The 25,429-nt window shown below is 41.4% G+C and overlaps 1 protein-coding gene across 9 annotated transcripts in view; it reads right to left on the bottom strand.

Moving 5' to 3' along the window:
* Window positions 1-25,429, bottom strand: part of CHD7 (chromodomain helicase DNA binding protein 7) — a 191,267-nt gene that overhangs the window by 11,975 nt on the left and 153,863 nt on the right. For 4 of the 9 annotated variants that reach the window (XM_063817126.1, XM_063817130.1, XM_063817127.1 and 1 more), the window contains exons 15-33: window positions 24,371-24,626; window positions 18,655-18,865; window positions 17,926-18,121; window positions 17,103-17,270; window positions 16,683-16,862; window positions 13,191-13,301; window positions 12,896-13,101; window positions 9,884-10,083; window positions 9,538-9,697; window positions 8,358-8,447; window positions 6,343-6,432; window positions 5,793-5,896; window positions 4,325-4,454; window positions 3,843-3,915; window positions 3,628-3,685; window positions 2,702-2,930; window positions 2,243-2,451; window positions 1,449-2,120; window positions 425-585 (exon numbers count right to left, since the gene is read on the bottom strand). In XM_063817126.1, coding sequence (XP_063673196.1) covers window positions 425-585; window positions 1,449-2,120; window positions 2,243-2,451; window positions 2,702-2,930; window positions 3,628-3,685; window positions 3,843-3,915; window positions 4,325-4,454; window positions 5,793-5,896; window positions 6,343-6,432; window positions 8,358-8,447; window positions 9,538-9,697; window positions 9,884-10,083; window positions 12,896-13,101; window positions 13,191-13,301; window positions 16,683-16,862; window positions 17,103-17,270; window positions 17,926-18,121; window positions 18,655-18,865; window positions 24,371-24,626 — 3,504 coding nt within the window. The remainder of the gene's footprint in view (window positions 1-424; window positions 586-1,448; window positions 2,121-2,242; window positions 2,452-2,701; window positions 2,931-3,627; window positions 3,686-3,842; window positions 3,916-4,324; window positions 4,455-5,792; window positions 5,897-6,342; window positions 6,433-8,357; window positions 8,448-9,537; window positions 9,698-9,883; window positions 10,084-12,895; window positions 13,102-13,190; window positions 13,302-16,682; window positions 16,863-17,102; window positions 17,271-17,925; window positions 18,122-18,654; window positions 18,866-24,370; window positions 24,627-25,429) is intronic. The other 5 variants (XM_016959512.4, XM_054656762.2, XM_054656761.2 and 2 more) reach the window with 3 other exon arrangements.

The raw sequence follows: 25,429 nt of genomic DNA, 5'->3' as shown, positions 1-25,429 counted from the left end.
CAACAGTACACCCTCTTCCAAGTCAAGAAGCTGGTAGGTTTCCAAAACTATAAAGTTGTCTTAAATCTGAAGGCTTTATTTCACAAAAAAATTTTAAAACACAGTGATAATCCATAGATTATGCTAGACAACGGGGGTAAGTAACCTAAAAGCCACATGGAGCCAAAGATCAATCCATATAAACACTTCTATTTCTTATTATCTTTCTTTCACATCACATTTCCCATCCTATTAGAAAAGTGTTCTACAATTTTTTTCTTTGGGCTTTTTCAGATCATTCTTTAAAAGTATAAGAAAAATCTATAGTCTTCATATACTGTGTCAAAAGTTTACCTTAAAATTACTTGAAAAATCAAGCTAGAAAGATTTCCTCTACCCTAATCCTTTTTGGTCAGCAAAACAACAGCAACAAAAACCTGCCAACCTTAGGCCAAAACGAGAAGGCAAATGTTCTTTCATGAAGGAGCTGAGCTACTGAAGGATCTCCATCCTCCATGTAGAATCCATCTCGGGTTTCATCTCTAGCAGTGCTCATGGAAGCATTGCTTTCTTCATCAAAATTCTTCCCTCTAGAGACAGCTCCTGCTGAGAAATGAGTTAATGTGCATTACTCACAACCACAGTATCAGGGAAACTGAAGTTTAGAAAGGACATGATTAAAAATGTGAATACTAATCAGCTCCATTTTATTGAGTACCTACTACATGGCTAGAATGGTATTGGGCACTGTTGTCTAAAGCTTACAACAGCCCTTTAACATAGATGGTGTTATTTCCATCTTGCAGATGATGACACAGAGGCTTAGAGAGGTTAGTCACTAGCCACCTAGCACTGTGCAAGTAAACCTTACAAGAGGCTGATAGCCAACCAAGTCATTGACTCAAGAGTCTATGTTCTTCCACACAGAAAAAAGGGCTGACCTTCTGTCAAAAGTTGAAGGTTCCAGCTACAGCACAGTACGTGCTCTATTTTTACTCTGGGCCAGTTTCAGCAACCGTACTGTGACTTAAAAAATTGGTTATTTTTAGATTCTATTCCCACTCTTTACTTCTGAATCAAAACATAACAAGCACCAATTGTTTCAAAATGATTAACAATATTTACTCAGTGAATGACCACCTTCCCTCACATTGGTCAAAATTAAAATCACATAGAATTCTTAATACACTGTCACTACAAGTTAACTTCCATCCTTAAACCAGAAGTTGCTAATGTGTCCATGCAACCCTTCTTAGAGTTTATGTTCTTCAAAATACCATGGTTAGGTGCTATAAGGTGCGAGAGCAAAACACAGATATAAGCATAACTTGAAATTATCCCTTCACAGAAGAAAATGTACACTAAGTACTCGTGAAAAAGAAAAGAGCAGGTGCCGTGCTGCCAGAAAGCAACGCATCTCACAACCAGCTGCTGCAGCGTCAGGAGAGGGGCCAGTGGTAAGGCCTTACCTTCGGGCTGGGAAGACTCTTCCGACTTATCGTCATCCTCCAGCTTTTCCTCTTCATCCTCTTCGGAACCTTTCTCTGAAATAGATTTGGACCCAGTGTCTGCGCCGACCTCAGCACCTTTCAGTTCATTTTTCACAGAGCTGGCCTCTGCCTCACATTCCTGCTTGCTCTCCTTCCCGCTGCCATCGGTTTCTTCTTCCTCTTCTTTGCCCTCACATTTCTCCTTGGCAGCTGGGTTTTCAGACTCCTCCACTTTGCCTTCGGCTTGTTCCAGTACCCTCTCATCTTGAATATGAGCAGATGAGATGACTGGAGGAGTCTGGACAAATCCAACTGCGAGTGGGTTCAAGGAAGATGTATTACCTGCCCCTCTGTTTTGAGCAAAGTTTTTATGTGCATCCAAGAAGGATAACTCAGGGTCATTGAGGATGTGATAATCCGTCCGACTGACCCCGTGTTTAGCAGCACCAACCAGCAAGTCTCGGTCATGCCGTCCACACTCCCACCACTCCGGCAGATCCAAGCTTGGCTGGCAGAGCTTAAGCCTCTCTCCCAGCTGGGGGTGATGGAGAACCTGCTCGCGGATCTTCCGTAGGAGCTCAATGCGGTACAGAGTTCGAGAGGCTCGCTCCTCTGTGATCGGCTCAATTATGGAGGAGAGGTCGGGCGGTTCTGTAACACAGAAGGGCTCATATTTACTTGGGGAGAATTCAAGGGCATTCTACATTGTACACTTTCTTATTTTTCACTTTACTCATCTTTTTGTATAGAACTTTGTTGCTAAATGTACCTACCATCATCTGGCTTGACGGGCATTCGACATACTCGCCTACACATGGCCACAAAACAACTGAAGTATTTCTCCAAACTCTCATCAGATTTTTTGTCAAGCCTGGCAAAGGCTCGAAATTGGTTCCAGTCAAATTGCTGTTTCACAGGGTCAAAAATAACCCCAAAGGTGGATACCACACGGTAAAAATCAGCCTCTTCTCTTCTTGTCCACCTGTTAGAAAGATTATATTAGCTTGCATCATACTTCAGGAAAAGACTTAATATTTACTGTTTCTTTTCTTCTTTCCCCCAGACTTTATACACGGTAGTTATTTGGGGGTGGGGAAACAGACTGCTTTGTTGGAGCGAGCCTTTCTTTGGTGGTCACTACCTTTGATATGAGTCCTGTCTCTTGTGGGTCTACAGGAGCAGGGCAGAGGGGCATGTACCGGGAGCTGAGTGGAAACCTTGAAGAAACTCACTTTTGCCGCTTCTCAGATATAATAGCTTCCCTTTCCGCTTCCAGAGCTCTCACTTCCTCTCGAGGCCGCCGTCTGCGCCGGTCAGTCTTCATTAGGGCCTCTTGCCTCATCTGTTGCCTTTTATAGCTGCGCTGATAGGCAGTAATGAGCCGGCGCAGACGTGTAGTCAGGGTTGAAGTGTTAGGCCAGTAAAGTTGGCCTAACTCAGCATTACTCTCACTGTGCTTGCCTGGGGAAGTGGAAAAACATTTTTGAAATGTGTAGCTGCAATCTTGCAATACAGAGAGTATTCCAACAAAACAGGATGACTCATTAAGATTCAAATGACAGTGTGGGAAAGGGCATCTCAGTGCCCTCATTTTTAAAATATAAATAAGTAATAACATTCGCTTGGAATATATACACTTATTTCTTTTTTAACTCCTTAGAAGGGATGAAAACATTATTTATTAGTCCTACATAAAGAAACACACTTTACAGCATAAACTTCTTATAAGGTACTCTCCTCTAATGTATATGCAATAATCATCTTGAGTATAAAAAATAACTGCATAATTGTTGTGTAATGATTTTATATTCGGTAAAAGGTCAATATTCTAAATAAACTGAAAATATTTTAGGTGAATACTTAGCAAATGCTCTATGCTCTATTCCCAAGAGCTATAGTTTAGATGCTTAAAATTTTTCACTAGTGTAAAATATAAATCAGCTAATTATCATCAAAGAAACAGTTATCCTATCTAAGAAATTCAATGTCATGAAAACACAGCCATTAACAAGAATTAAAATGATTCACAAAACAGGTCAGTGTAGAAGAAATAAGGTGTTAAGACACTGCCGTCATGAAGCAGGACAGTCCCTACCACGTGAACAATGACTGCTCAGTGCACGTCTGCTCGGCTACACAAGCTTTTCTGGGACCTTACCTGTGGCATGTATTTCCATGGATTCTTCCTTATCCTCTGAAGGAGAATTTGCAAATTCCTTGAAAGCAAAGCAAGAAACAGAATTATTTTAATTTGGGGTCTCATTTTTCTTTGTCTTTTAAAGAAAAGGTCATTATCTATAAAGTTTAACAAGTCTTATGTGGGCATATAATATTTTAATGGAGCTATAAAAGCCAATATACTCAAGTTCATACATCTATTTCATCTTTGAACGGTGTTCTGGTTGGTTTATATTCTGGGTCTTCATCTTCTCTATCAAATTCTCCCCTATGTAAAACAAACACAAAAATTATTTGAATCATACTGATAAGCAAGAGAAGGAAGGGGGGTGGGTAGGAAAGAGTAACAATCTGCCCAGTGCTACTTTTAATTATGGGTTTGACATCAAAAGCAACTCTCTCAGTATTTAAAACATGCAGCCATGGCAGTGTGGTGGAGGGGGTCTGGGGAGATTGCGGGAAATGACATTTGGAAAAGAAAAACAAGTTTCAGATTATCAAGATAATGTATATTGTTTAAACAGTCATTACGACATACAAATAGAGTAGACTGGTAAACATCTCCTGAACTTCAAATCAGACACAATACAGTGTGTACTGCAGGGTAAGAACTGAACCCTGCCAATAGATGTGAAACTGACATAAAGTTTATTCAAATTTTAAAATGTCCTTCTTACCCGTCACCACCATCTGCTAGCATGTCTGTTCCTCTTTGCTCGGCAGCTATGGCCTTGGCATCAGGCATACCGACTCGTTCCAGAAAGCACAGCGCGGGGTCAGCTCGCATGGAGTTGTACTTCTCATAGCCTGTGCCGTGCCCATCCGTGCACAGAAAACACACAGAAACAAAGAAAGGCCCCATCACTGGCAAAATCACAGCACTGCCACAACACAAGTTTGTTTTTCAGTCAAGGTTAGCATCTCTGTTGAATCCAAGTGGACCTTGTTTTAGTAGAGCATTCTATGGAACGCTCCTTCTAGGGAAGCTACTGGGGGCCAAGTTACACTTCAGGGATATTATCAGAATTACCACAAACACTAATAGAAAAACAGGTTGAGAATAACTGCAAGATGCCTGGGAGGATTTCTGACCCTATTTTTCCCCAGATCTAATTTTGCTTGACATTTAGAAGGATTCGCAATGTTCCTTTATGACCTCTGCAGGGGTGCACTGAGTCCACCCCCATCCACTCTGTGAATAGCATCAGTCCTGCAGGAACTCGCATGGCTGGCTGAAAAATCCCCATATACGTAAGGCCAGCGAACCTGTCTTATTAGGTTTAGGATGATGCATGTCAGTAAGATGACACGGTTCCCTCTATGGTTTTCAAACTGCAATTTGCTTTTTGACTGCCCAAGTTGACTAGATGGAAAATGGCAGATCCCAACAGTGCACTGCGGGAAAATGATTTTGAGGCTGAGCTCACAAAATGTGGCTGCAGTACATAGGCAGAACAGCACAATTCAATTAGGATGTGTACTACAACACACCGCTCCTAACTGCTGTAGAGCCGCAAGCCAAACTGTAATCATGAAAGGTTTTATAAGCCATCATTCTCCCCTTTAGTCAGGCTGGGCTGCTGAGAATACCTCCGCGACCTCCAGAGAATTGGGATTATAATCAGGAATCGCTCACTGTATATATCATGCCAGTTCTGCATCCCCAGCCTTTCAAAGTTAACAAGGCTGCATCCCACTCAGGGGAGCTGCGAGTTCTCAGCACTGACATTTGTGAAATATTGCTTGGAACAAAGCCCAGGAGGCACTTGTACAGATTAATAGCAGAGGTTAAGCCCACCGTCCACTTTGACACTGGTTGGCAGAGTTAGCAAGGGAAGCCGCGCTGGAAGCAAAGTTTAGGGAGAGCTATAGTACAACTTGGCTATTATTAAAACAAATATGGTTTGGGTTTTATTTACAGCCAAGAAAGAAATGTTTTCTTCTCAAATGCTCAACAAACATTCAAAAACAGCATCTGATATTTACAGTTCATATTAGATTTTTAGTACAGAAAAATGGTAGACGCCAAGAGTCCTTTGGAACTATCCTCATTAATATTATGACTTTGGAAAAGAGTATGTAAAGAGTTCTAAATAAAGACCAAGCCATACAGTTGAGATGTATTCAAACAGAAACGTCACTTACCATGTTTGAACACTCCAATTAAGAGGGATTTGTCTGCTTCCTTATCCCACCAATCTGCAGGAACTTCAGCATGGAAAGGTTCAGGGATCCACACATCGGCTTCACTGAAAGACAACATTTATAAGAAATATTAGTATTAAAAAAGAATTCCAAGTAATGAATGTGATACATAGCTCACATGCCCTCTCTCCCACAATAAACATCTGAGCATGGTGGGGAGGTATCAGCAAGGTTAAAAGAAAGGGCATGAGTCAGTAGCCCTCTGCCATGACCAGAAATGAACTTTATCACATGGTATCCCATTTTAAGGGTCATCTCAGAACACCAGTGCTTTAGTTCACATCTCTTTACGCTACAAACATAAATGCAAACAGCCTTTTCCTGATTCTCATCACATCCCCAAGCACGAAGGACAAATACCGCATTCAAGATGCAAAAAAGGAGATGGGTTACTAGTGGTTTATGAAGGTTCTGAAACACAATCCATGATGTTTTCCGGCTACCCAGATTATCTCACTGAGGTTGAGAACAAATGTGAGCTCGCACTAACCTTGAGTCAGCACCCTCTAAGATCTTATCTGCCTGGTCTCCTATCACTTCTTGTCTTAGGTAGTACAGCATGCGGACACGCAGCAGGACCCTGGAGAGGAAGACAGAGGGGGGAAAAAGTTCTTAACTTCAGGACTGTTTGCCAACAGTGGCTTTTGGCAGCTGCTGCTGTTCATCCATCATCCTGCCAAGGCTGATTAGCCATGCTGTATGGTAGGCTTGAAGCGTGACAGATGGTGGCACATAATCACCTCTGTGTGGTGCTTTCTGCTGGCTTCCAACAGGCCTGCCTGGCAACCGCTCACACTGCACAGAGAGGGCCCGAGCTCAGCCCAGCCCAGGCGCACTTCATTTAGTTCTACCTAGTGCAGCTTGTGAAGTTTAGACACGTACCCTACCATTGCCTCTGAAGTATTGAAGCAAGTTTGTAAACAACTGAGCAGATGGCTTTCAGTAACTGTTCTGCTTCATTATCTCATAAAATTTCCTCAGCTGCTGCCTTAATACCATTTTTGGAAGCACATCAGAAGTTGTAGGAATAAACGAGATATAAAATCTGGTTTTACTACCTTACAATAAACCCTCAATATGGAATGTCAGGTTTTTCAGATTATACAACTTTGCTTCCGAGAAAGGAAGATGGCGACAGGGTGGGGTAGAAGGTGTGTCCTTGCTCTTCTCCTGTATGAAATACTATGTTAGACATTTTTATTCCTTCTAGTTTACTGTACCTGCGAACCTAAGCTGTAGTAGCTTGAAAAAAAAATAAAACATTAGAAAATTAAAATGTGTCCAATTCACTGACATTCTTAATCATTCTCAAGAAATCGATTTTTTAAAACCCTTGGAATTCTAGGAACTAGATTTTCAGTCCTGCATGGAGTTTCTCAATGGCTAAAACATAATTCTTTCAATAAAGTCCACCTGGTAAGTCCCAAAAGCCAGTGTCTACCAAAGCTAGCATCCCCTGCTGGACAGCCCTGGTGTGCATTCAGGACTGATACGTGAATCGTAGCCTTCTTGGCCATGAGTACATGGTAATACAAATGCTATTTCCCCAGCTGAATAATCCCATCATGTACTTGTACAGCACTTTACAACCAATGTCTCACACTTATACTAGCCCTTTTGATCTTCACGATAACCCTATGATGAAGCAGGGCAAGTTATAATTTCCGTTTTCAAATGGGAAAACTGATGGTAGCAGAAGATAAGTGACAAATCTAAGGCCAGAGTTACCTTGCACATGGCACAACTGGAACTAGGTCTTTAGGCTCTACTACACCATGCTGTTCTCAGGGTATGGAAACTGTCCCTAAAACTTCAAAATAACAACTAGGATTCACCAGAACAGACAACTCCCAATCACACATCAACAGATGCTCCTCAACAGGCCCTCCCCCAACCACGAGCCTACTCACGGCCAGCATGGGTTCTGGATAGGCCAAGTGTGAGCTTATAAATCCCTGAAGAGACTCACTTTGGATAATTCATTTCTATTTCTTTAGATTTTTTTCTCTTGTTAACTCATGAGATTAAACATTGACTGTACCATACTGACCAGATATTTTCTAAGAGTGTAAGTGGGGTCGGATTTCAGGGAGCACTCTTATGCCACAGCAGTAACCACCAAGTTTCTGAGATACCAAAAGGGTTGGAGGTAATGGTTCTGAAGACACCTCAGAGCCTCACCACAGCCCCAAGGAGCAGGGAAGACTTCCGAGCTGAGGCTGCCCTCATCTACTCGGGTTCAAACCTGGTTCTGCCCCCTAACTGGCTGAGGGTCCTTGAGGAGGTTACTCAACTTTAGTCTCAGTTTTCTTGTCAGTTAAATGGGGATAAAAATCATACTAATCTTAGACAACTCAAACAGATAATCCATATAAAGCGCTTGGCATGCTGCCAGTATTATGTGCTCAGACTTTGTTGCTGCTACTTTTACAAAGAGAAATGCATACTTATTTACATCCTGCCTTATCCAGTTGAGATCTTGCTGCCGAGGTCTACTGGACTCACCAGGAAAGTGAGTCCTCAAGAGGCTGAATAACTTGCTCAAGGTCACACGAAGCTAGGACATAGAGCTGATCAGTAGCATTGTTGCCTGAACTAGTGATACGGAAAAATGCATATTCAGAATGAGGAAACAACATATGCAGATGTTAGTTTAATAGGAACTGTTAACAGAACCCCAAGCAATGAAATAAATTTAGTTTCAATATTCTTCAATTATCTATAATCAGTTTTTGGAAATAAAGGTAAGAAATATGACTCTAAGCTCACAGGCAGAAAAAATGGACCCAGCAACTGAGGTAATATTAAGCAAAAAATAATACATGAACTCCCCAGTCTTCCCTCCACTGTACGCAGTTAGTTGAAAGTGGGATCATATAATGCTGACTACTATTCTCTAACTGAAACTGGTTAAAAACCAGTCCTCTACAATGTTCATAGCACCATTATTCACAACAGCCATGATAACCAGCCCAAGTGTCCGTCAACAGATGACTGGGACAAACAAAACGTGGCATATACACACAATGGAATACTATTCAGCCATAAACAGGAATGAAATTCTGACACCGTAACACAAATGAACCTTGAAAATATTAAGAGAAGTAAGCCAGGCACAGAAGGACAAATAATCTGTGATTCCCCTAGGAGATACACAGAATAGACAAACTAATAGAAACAGAAAGTAGAATGGTGATTGCCAGGGGCCAGGCAAGTTACTGTTTAATTGATACAGTGTTTATATTTGGGAAGATGGAAACATTTCAGGTACAGATAGTGAGTATACAGCATTGTGAGTGTAATTAATGCCAATGAATTGTTCACTTATAAATGGTAAAAATGGTAAACGTTGTGTTGTGTATCTTACCATGTTAAAAAATAATCAGTCACCTAAAGGTATGCTCTCCTGCAACTTGACACCACATTTCAAGAAAAATGGTAAGGCTGTGCAAAGGCAATAACTATACCATTTAAAAGTCTTAATAACAGAGCTGTCCCTCCATATCCGCAGGAGTATGGTTCCAGGACCCCCCTCAGACACCAAGATCCGCAGATGCTCAGGTCCCTCAGTTGACCCTCCAAATCTGCGAGTTCTGCATCTGCAGACGTGAAGAGCCGGCTGCATGTATTTTTTAAAGAATAAAAAGGGAATTAAGCTCTCCAGGTCCACCCTCTAATAACATACTTGTTACAGTGATGCTTCAGGTGTTTCTTGTAGCTGTCCTCCTGGAACAGGGCATCTGGGTTGCAGCTGGCCAGCCAGTCGGCATCCTGCACCACCGGCTGTGTGCTCTGGGCTTTCACCTTCTTTCCCTTCCTTCCCCTTGGCACAGGAGCTGACAAACCTAGAATCACCATCATAATAATAATAGAAGACTTTTACATTCCAATTATAGTGTCAATGGCAGAGAGCTTAATGCACGAGGCAGGGAAATATGGGGTTTATGTCACATCTCTTTATCAACAGTGTGTCACAAAGGTTCCTGGTGGCTTTGTGACCCTGTAGCACAAACAGCATGGTGGAGACCTACCGGAATGGTTGACCAAGGCTCGAGTCTGGCCATCTGCTGTGGGTGTGATCAGATCCCAGATGAAGCTTTTGATATTCTCATCCCCTTTGTAATGATTAAGACAGTACACCAGGATGGTTCTGCAGATGGTTTCTACATCTTGCTCAGTGAGTTGGCGTTTATAGCGTCCGTGGGAAAGAATGTCTGTCCACCGTCCCCAACTGCAAAGCAAATATCCAGCATGCAGAGGTGCCTGTGAGTTTTGATTTATGGCTTTACTTTAAGTCAGGTACCAGCGTTGGGAAATCCTGGGTCAAAACTAGCAACAATTCACACTGGATGATAGGAAAGAAATCCAGGGTGCAAGAGTTAAAAACACTCCTTTATACAGTAAGCTGCCCCTCAGTTCACTGCTCCTAAGCGCATGAGTTGAACTTCCACAAGAATAACACCCACAAAGCTAACCCTGGCCTTTCCAGGTACATGAAGGCTGTAGCAGCAATTTTCAGGACATGAGTGCATCCGAGGGCCTGGAAATCATGGACTTTGCTTCACACTGTCATGATTAGTACATTTTGATGTTGACCAACCATCTGAGACAAAAGGCAACTCAAGATAAAAGGTGTGACTACCCCAAAATCAAGGATGCGATGCTGAGCAGTATGGCCGCATCAACCCACCTCTAAGGGGATGCCACAGTCACTGGTGAAAGGTTCTGGAAAGCTCTGAGGTTCCTTTTGAAACGGAGTAATAACCCCAAGCATAAGAACCATCACAGGCAAGATATTCTGCCAACCCTCAGGTCCTCATGAGAAATGAGTGGGAGAAACGACTATGGACAGAAGACAGAAGCAAACAGACAATACACCATGGGGCCTGACTGCCTGTTTTGTGTTATAATCCCAGGCTAAACAGTGCTGTGCTGTCTCATCTGGGAGCTATGGAGTAAGACCACACAACAAATAGGTACGGGGGCAGGCAGCAGCAGGTGCTATGTGAGCCATGTCTTCTCCCAGGCGACAGCAGACTGAGCCACCAAGGCAGTGCTCATGGTATGAACAGCCCCTCTGCTGCAGACTGAGAGTTGTGTTTGGAGCAGAGAGCAGCGCACATCCTCCCTCAGGCCCTGCCTCTCACTTGGTCTCTTGTCACTCCCTGGTCCTCTCTGGCTCCTGTGAACTTCTTCAAGTTTCTCCAACCACAAGGCTAGCTCTCACTGCTAGGCCTTGGAACACACTGCTCTATCTGCCGGGACCTCACTTCCCTTCCCTACCCAAACCCCAGCACTCCCTCTTACCCTGGCTGATTTGTGATATCCACCAAGTCACAAGCTGTACATGCCACCTTTTGTGGAATTCCTCCTTTCATTCCTCCTAACCCCAGAAGTGGGGAGACAACACTGGAGCTGTGTCTTAACAGTGAGCTGACAGGCTCTATGCTCCACAGCAGAGTGCTTCCCTGTCACAGTATTGTCACAGTCTGCACCACTTCTACTTGCTCACCTGCCTGCCTGAGCCATGACTGTCTTGCTCAGAGCTCCACCCCTAGTGACTGAGAGGATCCTAGACAGTGCCCAGCACATAGGTGTTCAGTACATAGTGACAACTATGGGAAGAGGGAAGGGCTCGACTGAAAGACAATCTGCGCTAAGCACACTTCTTAGCTGTAGGAGTTATTTATGTGTTCCATTCCTAAAGTTACCCACAGAACTCTCAAATCTGATGATTGTGCTGAAACATGGCAGCAGGCATGGGTAGCAAAGGGCTTTTGCGGGGCAGGGCTTTTGGGATGCAGGGGGTGAGTCTCTGCCCCATGTAAGAAGAGACAAGAGAGGATGTCCAGCTTCACAGATAATGATGGACTTCTGTCGAACAAGCATTTATCAGCACTGTGTGTCTGCTCACACTGCACTACACACTGAGGGCACAATGAAGGAGCTTCCGTCCTCAAGGAGCTGCAAACTGAAAGAGGGAGGCGACTCAAAAATTGTAAACAACATGATGAGTGTGATGGGAAGTGCAGGCCAGACTCAGTTGCAGAGCACAAGCTGATGCCTGCGTCGGACACCCACGGAGAGCAGAAGGGAGGTAGGTCACCTCCCAGTGGAGGTGCAAGTGGGGGGTCCTCTAGGCAGTGGGAAGAGCTTGTGCAAAGACACAGATGAGATGGAGCGTGGCGCACTGAAGGAGATGAAGCCGTCTGTCCTAACAGAAGCTTGGACTACTCATGGGAAAGAACCAACAGAAGACAAGGGCCCAGAAGAGCTCTGGATGCCATGTCAGCATATGTTTGTGTTTACTCTGAAACTAATGGTAATTCATTGGAAGAAATCATCCAAGACAGGACGTCATCAGATCTGTAGAAAGGTTACTCTAGCTGCAGTTTTTTTTTTTAACAGGAGTTGCCTGTAGTCCCACAATCTGCTAGAGAACTCTTATTGACCAATTCAGATATTTACTGAGCACCCTGCCATTCGAAGTATCACTTTGGGCATCACAGTGATTCAGAGATAAATTAGACATGGATCCTGCCTTTCAGAAACTTATACTCCAGCAGGAAAAATACAACACTTTCACAAAGTTCAAATGACCATTCATGTTTCGTATGAGTTGCAAGGAAGAATTTAACAAGTGACATTACTGCCTTTGACAATTTTTTATAACAGAAATATTAAAAGCTTACGACAGTCATAAATTTTATGCAAAGCTTGTAAAGTGAGAAAAGGTTACATAATTTTGACACTTTGTTCTTAATTATTAATAATCAACATGTAACTCTAGATCTGGCATAATTCCTTAAGGTATACACAAGCACCTTAACTTCAGGTGACCTCTGAACCAGAAGCATCTGAACAACTTAGATTATGTTAACCAAATGGCTTCAAAGCCCTGTAAAGTTACTGCAGAAGCATTCATTTGACTGTGCAAAGGGGTGTCACACAAATTCAAACACAAATATAGTTTTTCTCTACCAGTTGGGAATTCTAACTACTGTTACAATAAAATTCTATCTTACGTAGTGAGTCCTACTTACCCATAGACAAGCAGATTCTTCTCCACCCTGAAACATTCACTCCTTGCATAGCCCTGTGACTTATCCTGGGGACGCCGTGGCTTTGCACAGGGCTTTTCTTCAGAATCACTTTCCAAGTCTGAGAACTCCATCAGCTCATCTTCCTTCACTGCACTGTAGAGCCTGGTCTGCTTTCTCACTCTTGGAGTATCAATAACCAGGTTGTTCTAATAAAAGAGGAGATACATTTGAAATTTCTCAAAGAGTGGCTCTTGGTTTAGATCAGATAGGTGTTCGAATGGGACTTCTTACTCACCCTCCCATTTAAGGCATCAATATCCAATTCAGCCTTCTTAGCCCACTTTTGCCAGAAATTTGGATCATCCAAGGAAATATCTGTCCTATTTCCAGATGCAACAAAACTGGCCTAAAGAGAAAAAAGAAACGCATTACTTTGAGAGGCCTTTCTCAGAAGCAGAATGTAAAGCAGCTTTTGTTTATGTATTTGCTCCAATATTGTGCATTCCTCCACTTATGCCAGACACTACAGTAGATGGGACTAGAATGACAGACTGGCCCTCAGGCAGCTCACTGACCAGGGCCTGAGACCAAACCAAGAATTACACTGCAGAGTGATAAATGATAGGGAGCAAGTGTATAGACCAGTGCAAGTGATATACAGAGGAGGGGCCCCTAACCTGGTTCAGGCAGCGTGTTGCTGGAAACCGAGAAGAAAAGTCTCTTCCATAAAATGATGCCTGAACCATTTTAAAACATTTATAAAACAGGAAAGCATGTGGAAATGTTCACAGCAGAGCATGTGCCAAGGCACAGAGAGTAAAGGGGATAAGGGTAGTCAGGGAAGAAGAGCCAGAGGTCGAGCTGGTGAGGGAGAGAGAAGCCAGGTCAAGCAGTGTCTGTATATGTTATTAACAGAGTTTGAACTCTATCCCGAGGGAACCAGGAACTATTTGAAAATAGGAATAATCTCATTATGGACACAATCATAACCAGAGTCACAAGTTGGAAAGGTCATACCAATGCTTGGAGCATGGAGGTCAGAACACAGCAGAAGAGGCCACTGTAATAATTTACAGAAGAAATAACAAAATGGAGAAAAGAAGGTGGTTTAGAAACATATTCTTTAGGCCAGGCATGGCGGCTCACACCTGTAATCCCAGCACTTTGGGAGGCCGAGGTGGGTAGATGGCTTGAGGTCAGGAGTTTGAGACCAGCCTGGCTAACATGGTGAAACCCTGTCTCTACAAAAAATGCAAAAATTAGCCAGGCATGGTGGTGCACACCTGTAATCCCAGCTACTCGGGAAGCTGAGGCAAGAGAATTGCTTGAACCCAGGAGGCGGAGGTTGCAGTGAGCCGAGATTGCGCCACTGCACTCCAACCTGGGCAACAGAGCAAGACTCTGTCAAAAAAAAAAAGAAACATATTCTTTAAAAGGTAAAATTATTGGGAAGCTGAAGGTGGAAGGTCACTTGAGCCATGTGTTCAAGTCTGGCTTGGGCAACATAGTGAGACATCATCCCAAAAATAAAATAAAACAAAAGGCAAAATCAATGCAGTCAGAATCTGGGTACAAGTGAAATATGAAAGAAGAGGAAGCCAGAAAAACCTCAGCATCCATCTCAGGCATCTGAATGATGTCAGTCAGGTGGACAAACAGAGATAGGGGCAGGAGGAGAGACAGGGGTGATAAGTTTGGCTGTGCACATATTGAATACACAGTGCCTGTGAGCTCTGAGAAAACAATCTGACACAAGGCTGAAAGATGTAAAGGAGAAGATGTGGGTCTCAAAACCCACAGGAGAAGAGCCTTTCCAGATTGGAGTGGCTAGGACAACTGGATAGCCACATGCAAAATGAATGTTGGACCCCTACCTCACACCATACACAAAACTCTATCCAAATGGGATCACAGACCAAAATGTAAGAGTTAAAAACTATAAATCTTGGAATCTAAGTTACACTAGTGAATAACATTATGCTAACTGAATGAAGCCAGACACAAAAGATCATATAACATATGATTCCATTTATATGAACTGCCCACCGTCCAGAGTAGGCAAATCTGTAGAAAACATAAATCTTTGTGAGCTTGGGTTTGACAATGCACTAAGAACACAAGCGATAAAATAAATTTGGTAAACTGGGCTTCATTAAAATTATATGCTATTAAGAAGAGAGTAGGAGAAAATATCTGCAATCATATTAATACAGAACCTTCATACAAAACATATTTTAAGTCTGAAACATTAATAAAAAGAAACTCAAAAAATGAACAAAGAACTTGAATAGAATTTTTTCCAAAGATGATCTACATCTGGCCAATAAGCACATGAAAAGATGCTCAATATCATCAGAGAAATGCAAATAAAAACCAGAGTGGGATATGACCTCACACCCATTAGGATGGCTAAAACTAAAAACTCAGATAATAAAAAGTATTGGGGAGGATATGGAGTTCCATTTCCTCCATATCCTCATCTATACTTCTTACTATCTGACTTGGAAGGAAAATAGTACAGTCACTTTAGAAAACAGTCTGGCAGTTCCTCAAAGGGTCAAACATGAAGTTAACATAGGACCCAGCAATTCCACTCCTGGTATATACCCAAGAGAAATGAAAAAAAGTCCATACAAAAACTTGTACACAAATATCCATAACAACATTCTTCATAATAGCCAATAGTAAAAACAACCCAGATGTCCATTATCAACAAGTAAATGTGGTATACCCATACAATGGAATATTGTTCAGCAATAAAAAGGAATGAACTACTGATCCATGCTATAACATGGATGAACCTCAAAAACATTATACTAAGTGAATGAAGTCAGACACAAAAGATCATACGTCATATGATTCCATTTATATGAACTGTCCACTGTCCAGAGAAGGCAAATCTGTAGAAAAAGAAAGTAGATTCATGCTTTCCAGATATGGCAGACTGGTATGGATAGGAATGGGGAATGACTGCTAATGAGCATGAGGACCTTTCTCGGGTATATGGAAATGTTACAAACTTAGATTGTGGCAATATTTGCTGAAGTCTGTAATATGGTAAAGGCAGTGAATTGTACACGAAAGACAGGTTAATTGTATGGTCAGTTAATTACATTTCAATAAAGTCATTAAAAATAAAAGTACAGAGTGGGCCTCACTGAGATGGCTAGAACAAAATGCAGGTGAAACCTCAGAAGGGGCTCTCAGGTGGAACCATGTGGTGTACTCAGTGGTGACCCTGACCAGAGGAGCTCTGATAGAGAGACAGGGAACAGGTGCAAGCTGGAAGCTGAAAAAGCTGAAAAATAAGTAGAAAGGGAGACAGTAGAGGCTGCAGTAGATTACGTTTGTGTGGATTTTAGCTCTGAAGAGTTTATGTATGGAGATATAGCTAAAGAAGAAAATAGAGAAGAGGTGTTTTTAAAGGAGTGACTTGATCATTCTTATAGGCTGTTTCAAAAACCAGGATCTGGGGAGAGAAGGAAGATGCCAACGGAGCAGGATCTCAGAAGTGGAGACAATAGAGTCAAGAACACAAGTGAGCGATTAGCCTCAGGAGCTGGGAAGCAGATACAAGGATGACAAGGTGAGGGCAAATACCAGTGGCAGGTACACAGAAGATAAACCAAAGCATAAAGAAAGCTTCATGTGCCAGGGGTTCCACAGGGAGTTAATGATTAATTTGATTAATTCCCAATGCATCTTGTAAGCACTTTTACAAGGTACTTTTCACATGAACTCCGTCATGCTTCTATGGAAAACCTGGCCTCTTTAGATCGATTCACACCTTAGCAAATGTGGAACCTTTCCCTTCCGACTCAATGGTAATGGTGTGGGTTCGACGTAGGAGGATCTGATCAATATCTTCTTCACAGAATTTAGACCCTTCATCCTCCTCATCCATGAGTGCGCCATAGGCCCCTTTTCGTAGAAGATCCTCTATTTCTTTCTTGGAAAGCTGTTGTACCTGTTTTAGAGAAATATTTAAAATACTCAAAATAATTTAGAATTAAGAGGTTTGCAGACTAAACAAATGCTGCATTTTTCTCAAAGAGAGTAAATGTAAATTATAACAAAGGAAAGTGTTACAAAATACACTTAAAATATTGAGGTCGAAAAATAATCAAAGGCTGAGTAATTTCTTACTATTAGTTAAATAAAGGAAAGTGCCAGAATAAATGAATGGTTTGGGCAAGGGTGGTTTTACCCCATTGGTAGCATTTTCTCTTCCACTCATAGACTGTAGCACAGCTTTATCCAGGCCCAGTTTCAAACTAGCCTTGTCGAACATTTCCCTTTCATAGGAATTTCTTGTAATCAGCCTGTAGATTTTCACAGATTTGCTCTGTCCTATTCTATGACATCTAGCCTGAGCCTGGAAGAAAAATGAAATTAATAGTTACTGCAATGAACCTAATGCTTGTGTCTCCCCACCAAATTCATATGCTGAAACCCTCATTCCAATGTGATGGTATTTGGAGGTGGCGCCTTAGGGAAGTAATTAGGTCATGAAGGTGGAGTCCTCACGAACAGGATTACTGCTCATATAGAGAGGCGAGAGAGCTGGCTCTCTTTAAGCTGGGTGAGGACACGGCAAGACGATAACTGTCCATAAACCAGGAAGAGGGCCCTCACCAAGAACCTGACTCTGCTGGCACTCTGATTTTGGACTTCCAACCTCCAGAACTGTGAGAAATAAATGTCTGTTGTTTAAGCCACCCAATTTATGGTATTTTGTTAAGGAGACCTGAGCTAAGACGGCTACCAAAGAATGACAAGACTTATCTGCCAGTTCTAAGACCCTATCTATGTGCCAATAAATAGAGGTGCAGTTTAGAAGAAGGTTAAAACTAAAAAATTTCTTCTCACATTATTAATCAACAGATTACTAGTTGGTTATTTGCTCTGAATCATAGGACACAGCCTGAGTGACGACGCAACATTAATTTATGGGTCTGACTGGGACTCTCTGTCATAGTAAGCAGAATGACTTCTTTTTTAAAGGCATCAGGACTTTCTTGTGCATTTACCTGGAGGTCATTTTGGGGATTCCAGTCTGAATCAAAGATGATGCAGGTATCAGCAGCAGTGAGGTTAATGCCTAAACCTCCTGCCCTTGTACACAGGAGGAAAACAAACCTATCAGAATCAGGTTTGGAGAATCTGTCGATAGCTGCCTGGCGGAGGTTGCCTCTTACTCGGCCGTCGATCCTTTCATATGGGTACCTAGAAAACATCAGTGTGAACAAGGAGGCCTGACACATAGCGACAACATACTTGCTCCTTTTTTTAATTTTTAATTATTACAATATGGAATATATATTAAAAAGACTAATATGACTTAACAGAACTAATCTCAGAGCAAATAGGGTTTATTGGCGTTTTTTATATAATTGATTGAATGACCAAAGATTAAATTTTATTTTACTTCCTCTCCAGGGAAATAGTTAAATTCTAAAAACAGCTGACACCTATAACAGTAAGATAACAAATAATTTCAATTTTAAGTAAGAACTATTCTCCCCTACTCAAATAAAGGCAATGGGGAAATAAAATTGCCTAAAAAAGTATGCAGTGTCCTCCTGTAGTCATCATATAAAATAATCATCATGTACATCTATAGTTTTAAAAATGACATGTGATGCACTTCCCCCATTCTAGCCCCTTTATCATAGATTCCACTTTTAGGTGGACTGCTTGGACCCCTGTGAAGGTAATTTTAGATTTCCTTTTTATTATTCTGATATGGTGGTCCTTACCGTCTTTGAATGAGGTAGTCTTCCAGTATGTCCAAGCAGCGCACCATCTGGGAAAAGATAAGCACCCTGTGGCCACCAGCCTTCAGTTTCGGCAGCAGCTTGTCAATCAGCACTAGCTTGCCAGCAGCCTGGATCATTGCCTGGAGCTGAAAATCTGGAGACTCTGCATTGTGTGTTTCTTTAAACTCTTCCAAAATTTTCTCTTCAGCACCTGCAGAGATTGGACAGCATAACGTGAATACTGTAAAAGGTTTTTATTACTAAAAACAATGCACTTGCTTTCAAAACCCATTGCAAACTGTAGGAACCAGAACACCAAACTCCCGCTTATGAACAAGAATCCATCCACTTACTCATAGTTGGGTCTATACAAAACTGTGGATGTACAAAAGGGATAAAAGTTTTAAGCACAACACATTGAGGCATTTAGGGGGAAAACCACATTTTTCAACAAACAAATGTTTGCTGTCTGTAAAAACGGAATTTCAACAACAGACTGTCAAGCCAGAAGTGGCAGAAACAAGCCAAGGGCCAGATACCTACAGAAAATTTGGAACCTAAATTGCTAAAGAAATGAAGAAATGTTTACTAGCTGAACATAAACACAAACAACAAAATCTGTTCCGAAATGAAAAAACAAAGGAATAGAGTCCTAACAATTACAGCGTAAGAGCAATAGTAGTTTGGGTCTATAATTGCATATTAATATAGGCAAAGGAACTACAAAAAGAGGAATTTATTTCCAGGACAATTTCTTGGAATATTTGTGGGGGACCTAAGCATACAACTATTGTAATCTCTAAATCTCCCTCCACATTCATTCCCATCTGGTAATTTTTCCTAAGATACAAAAATTCTATCTTGAACTATCCAAATCTTTTAAAATTAAAAACAAACAAACCTTTAAGTGTTTGACACAAGACTTCTATGCTTAAACCCTTCTTTTCCCCCTCATAGCCCCACATGGATTTTTGCTGGTCCAAAGACTTGGGTACATTGGAAAGAGGCCTCAAGAAGATGACATCTTCCTAAGGAAAGATGGCCCATGACATCCCTGCCTGACGCACACTTATTTAGGAAGCAGCAGGCTAAGCTTCCTTCAACTGCTTAGGTGGCTTAACTAGAATTACGCAGCATTGGTCTGGCCTCCTCCTGCCTCTGGGGTTAATCAGGACATAGCTGTTGTGTTTAGCTCTTTTCCCTGAAGGTGGAGGATGTGCTCAACTATTCTTCAGAAAATACAAACACACACATTCATCTTAATGGGATTGTTTCCTAGACTTTAACTGTGCCAGAAACTTAAAACTACCTTCCTACCACTGGTTTTTAACATGTGAACTAACTATACACAAGATGGGGATACATAAACCTCAAAGAGGCTTTAAAGGTTGGGTCAGTGGGACAGACAACCACAGCCTCTCACATGGTACTGCTGCAACAAGCACAGATGTAACAAAAGTGCAATCCTATCTGTACTTTAAGGCTGCATGTAGAAATTACCTTATGACACGGTCAAATGCAGAAATACAGCCTATTAATTATTAATCAACGAATAACTTACTGAGAACAGACTAAAGTCAGTTAATGTCTTCCCAAGCACTAAGGCCTTCCACAAAATACACTGACTTCTTATGAAGACAGACTGGCCCTCACTCCTTTTTCCAAGTGAATGAAAAGCTAATATTCAGAATGTTTCTTTAAGTATGGAAAATAAATGCAAGAGTAAAGAGCAAAATGCTGTTTAAGGGCACTAGCAAGAATGTTCTTGAATAAAGTTAAATATTTTTTAAAACATGAAATTTAGAAACCCAGCTTCTAGATTCAGGACAAGCCCCTCAAGAGACAGGGGAAACAGATTTAAGTGCACATGTTACATTAGGTATCTTTCAAGTGTATTCTTGTTGTACAATATATCATAAGCTCTGAAATTCAGAATAAGTTTTACTCTTATGACATTTGGTTAATTATTTTTTGTCCATACTAAGTTAAAATCCACAATATAAAATATAGTATTTTAGCCATTTAAAACAAATTAATGGCCAACGAATATTTTTCAAAAAGCAAATAATCATTTTGACAAAATAAACATCAGATATTTGGGTTTCAGTTAAATTTTTTTAACAAGTAATTCAGTCAAATTTGCAGAGAATTTTAATTTTAAATTTATTCAGAGATTAAAAAAATAATTTTTGCCTTTTTTATACTATCAAAAAGAATAGTCAGAAAAAAATGCATTCTTTCTTACCTGACAAAAGCTACTTCTGAATTAATTAATTCAGCTCTCTGTTATGAATTCAGGTTCTTACAACTGGCAGCCAGTTTGTACTAATAATATTTCATTTAAAAATAGTATCAGCAAACACCTTTCCTATATGATTGTCTTGACATTTTATTGTGGCAACATTGAAGGAAAGAGGGTGGGAAGAGTGTTGGGGAGGAAAGCAACTGCTCCCTTGTGACGTCACAGCTAAATTTTCAAGATTACCAATTAATGTTTGATACCCAATTTGTAAACATCAATCCAAAAATTAACTGGAAATAGGTCATGCCAACCCAAAACACTTTGTTGGTTCCGTCCTAAATTAATGTATGGCTGGCACTACACTGGAAAGTGTGTATATCAAAGACAACTTGAAACAAGTGTGCATTCACTTACAGCTTGAAGTCTTTTCACTTCAACAGATGGTCACTGTCGGGACAGTAACTGCAATGTCCTCTAGCTATATAAAAGCCACGAACAAACAAGAAAATATTTTGTTCTTGACGATTACCAGAAAAAAAAAGTTACTATTTTCTCTCTGAAATTCACTCCATCACGTAAGCCTCATTCTTGTTTTCTTTTTGCCCACTCTTCTCTACACGCCTCCTGCCTCAAACAATAACCAGCAACAACTCTTAAGTCAGCTCTAACCAGCAGGGTACCTTGGACATGTTTTCAACATTATTCTTAACTTCACATTACAAAACCTAAAAATTGGAAATTCCATTGAAATAAAGCTTGAGCTAATAACTCATACATAAGCTTTCAACTCATACATATAAAATTGCTTCTATTTTTCATAATCCTGGAAATGTGTTTTGTTGAATGTTGATTGAGGCTTCTTTACTCTGCCACAACCAATTCAAATTTCAATGTAATCTCCCAAATTAAAGAATTTCCTTTTAAATGCTGGATATATGTTTTTACTCCAGACTGTGGATGAGAATGAACAGTACTGGCCCTGGAGCAACCTCTACACAATACAATGTCTGCGTAAGTTATCTGGACAGCTGCGTGCGCTTAGTTGGTATGTTATCTATACTTTTTCACTATAACTTCCCCAAATTTAGGGACAAAGACACCTGCTTAACAGACACTTCTTGTCAGGACAGAAAAGCTGACCTCAAGGTGTGACCAATTAGGACAACTGCCACATCTGCCAAGCCTTAGGGAGTCCTAAGAGGCTCCTCGCGAACAAATATGCTATACAGGATGACCCTGGAAAGCAATCAGCAAAGGAAGAGACACACCAGCTGTGTTTTGGGGGAAAACAACCCACAATGTTCAATGCATATAATTAACATATGACCAAACAGGGTAAACTTGATGGAACTGGGGGTGGCAATCTAACTACCATTGCTGAGATCTCCCCTTTCACACACATCCTGCTGGTAGCATTCAAACCCTTTTGTATCTCCTTTTCTTTTCTTTCCCCTTGGAGGCTATTATTTATTTTCTTTTGTACCAGCTATTAAATGCAAACACATGTATGTGCACAGTGCATGCACACACGTGTCCTCATCTCGCTCCATCAGTTGCCCTAAGCTCTGTCTCACCAACTCACGACCTGGCTAGTTAACACTCACTGTAACGGCTGCACAAGCTTCTAAACATACTGTGATTAGCAGGTTGGCAGTATCAGATACATAATCATCACACATGATACTCTCTTTAGAAGACAAAACTAAAAGCACAAAAAGAAATTCACTGGCCAGGTGCAGTGGCTCACATCCGTAATCCCAGCACTTTGGGAGGCTGAGGTAGGCAGATCACTTGAGCTCAGGAGTTCGATACCAGCCTGGGCAACATGGAGAAACCCCGTCTCTACAAAAAATACAAAAAAAATTAGCTGGGCGTTGTGGCGCATGCCTGTAGTCCCAGCTACTCAGGAGGCTGAGGTGGGAGGGATGCTTGAGCCTGGGAGGTCGAGGCTGCAGTGAGCCGAGATCGTGCCACCGCACTACAGCCTGGGCGCCAGAGTGAGAACCTATCTCAAGAAAAAAAAATGTGTATATATATGTAAAAAAGAAATTCACTGATTCGTCGCATCACACCAATGATCCCAGGTGCAACACTCTAAGACTATCTTCCAGGAGTGGACTACTCTGTCCATTAGTAACGGAGACTTCTGAATCTAGGGTGGCCGATGAGTTAACACGTTATTAAAAGGGGAAAGATTAGAAATTCTTTAAATTAGCTGTCCTTGAACATAAACTGTGATAAAGACAGACCAGGTTGTGCTCCCTTTTCCTTGGAAAGGAATCTAATTGCACTGCTGGCCAACTATCATCGTGTACAAGTCTCCCAAATTAGCCTGCCACCACCTTTCTTTAACCCACATTAACTTCTACCCAGAATACAATAGCCTCTGAGCTGGTTCTTCTGCTTGTCTGTCTTTCCTCCTCCCATCCTTTTTATGCAGTGTTGCCTGACGCATCACCCTGAATCATATTTCTAATCAATGCTCAGCTCAAACACTAGTCATGGTTCTTCGCTGCCTGCAGGGTAGAGTGGAGGTTCCATGCACTAGCCTTTAAGGAATTCTGCAGCAGGATCCAAGCATGTCTAAGGTGCATTTCTTATGTGTGCCTTTTACTTTGGGAAAGTTCCTCGTTGTTTTCCTGACCCCCTCTCTTTGCTTGTATCATTACTTCAGCCTAAACATCTTTTCTTTTTCTAACTCTGCCTCGCAAAATCCTTTCTACCCCTGCAGACTTGCCTAAAAAGACCATCTCCTTCTAAAGACTCCCCCAATCTCAATCCCTCAGCTAACTGAAGACTGCTTGTGGCGAATGCTCCCTTCTTATTTACCTTTGCATTCTCCAGAGTATCTTATACAACATAAGCATGAAATATTTATTACCTTAATGATTTCCAAAAATACATAATAAAGGTTTTAAGCCATGAGTTACATAACACTATGAATTTAGTTAAGAAAAGAGGAGGGCCATAAATTATCAAAGCTTTAAGTTAATTTTTTTGTTCTCAGAGGATAGAGGTGCTAGATGACTCTGGACTGAGAGGAAGATGAGGACATTTGCTATCAAAGGCTTGAGACAGCTGATAGCTGTCTGCTCACACCTAAGTTCCTCTTTAACATCTCTGATTTAAATACACACACCCCAAGAAAACCTCCATTAGCGGCTCATTTCTCTTTGGCTGTTAGCACTTCAGATGACTTCTAGCCATGGAACACTAACGCCTCTTTTCAAGCACAGGGAGGTCAGGAGAAAGGCAAGGTGAGATTCCACTTCAGGGATTGCTGGGGCAATGGTCACTCACCTTCAGCAACCACAGAAGGAGGCATCACAGAAAGTGGGAAGCTGGTGAAACCCATGCTGAGTGGACAGGAGACAGGAATGACTATACACCATGAAATCCCCAGTCTGGGGGCAGAAAGGGATTTCTGGTGCTTCAATCGTCACTTAAGCAAGTTCGCAAGCAGGGCAGCCTTACCATTGATAAGGTACGGATGATTGCAGCACTTCCGCAATTCCATCATAGTGTTTAATAGGTTAGGTACATTAGCTTGCCCACCGCCTTTGGAAAGAAATGTGAAATTCTTCTCAAGGATGGCTCGGTAATATTTCTTCTGAATGTTTGTTAGCTCAACTTCAATAATAGTTTCTTCTTTGGGGGCCAAGTTCTTTTCTACATCCTCTTTGAGACGTCTCAACATCATTGGCTTTAGAATAGCTTGAAGTTTTTGCACCTAAAAAAGGACCTTAAGTAAATACTAGTGTCATGATTTGCTTGCAAGTTAAAACATATTTTAACATGAAACATCAGGATTATCTCATTCATTAAACATCCATTTTCATTTTTCAAAGCCCAGTGAGAGTATGAAGGAGCTCATCTCTCAGCTTTCATAAGAGCAGTGCATGAAGGTTGCATAATTTTATGTCAAATGAACTATTTCACCCATCCAGGAGCCCTGAACAGCCAGAAGGCTTGAAAAGTACCCAGCAGGAGAAATCCAACTGATTCATGTAGCTTTCCCTTCTGTTTGTCCTAAGCCATAGGGAAGATAGAGAAGAGGGACAAGACAATGTCATGGCAATGCTCTGTTTCTATTCTCTTCCTTTCTAGGGAGAGCTAAAGAATGAGAGGAAGTGAGCCAGGAGCAATCTAGTCCCTGCACTAAGGAGCCAGCAGTGACGTCTCTCCCTGGTTCTCTTTTCTATTGATTGGCAATAGAACTGAGTAATCCATACAGTTTTTATTTTAGAAAAGAAAAACAAAACAGACCTTACTCTGAACTGAGCTAACAGGTTTTAGACAGTAAGTCAGCAGAGGGAGCACATAAAAACCAAGATTTCAAGTCTATCTCCGTTATCTACTTCAAATACAGCACACAAATTATAACTAATGCCCACATAACTCTTACAGCATATAAAATAGCCAAGCACTTTTCTTTTCTTTTCCTTTTTTTTGAGACGAAGTCTCACTGTGTCACCCAGGCTGGAGTGCAGTGGTGCGATCTTGGCTCACTGCAACCTCTGCCTCCCGGGTTCA

Source organism: Pan troglodytes, chromosome 7, assembly GCF_028858775.2.
Source record: "Pan troglodytes isolate AG18354 chromosome 7, NHGRI_mPanTro3-v2.0_pri, whole genome shotgun sequence".
Taxonomy (NCBI): Eukaryota; Metazoa; Chordata; class Mammalia; order Primates; family Hominidae; genus Pan; species Pan troglodytes.
Note: the sequence above shows the minus strand (reverse complement) of the source record. Positions and strands in the feature narration are given on the sequence as shown.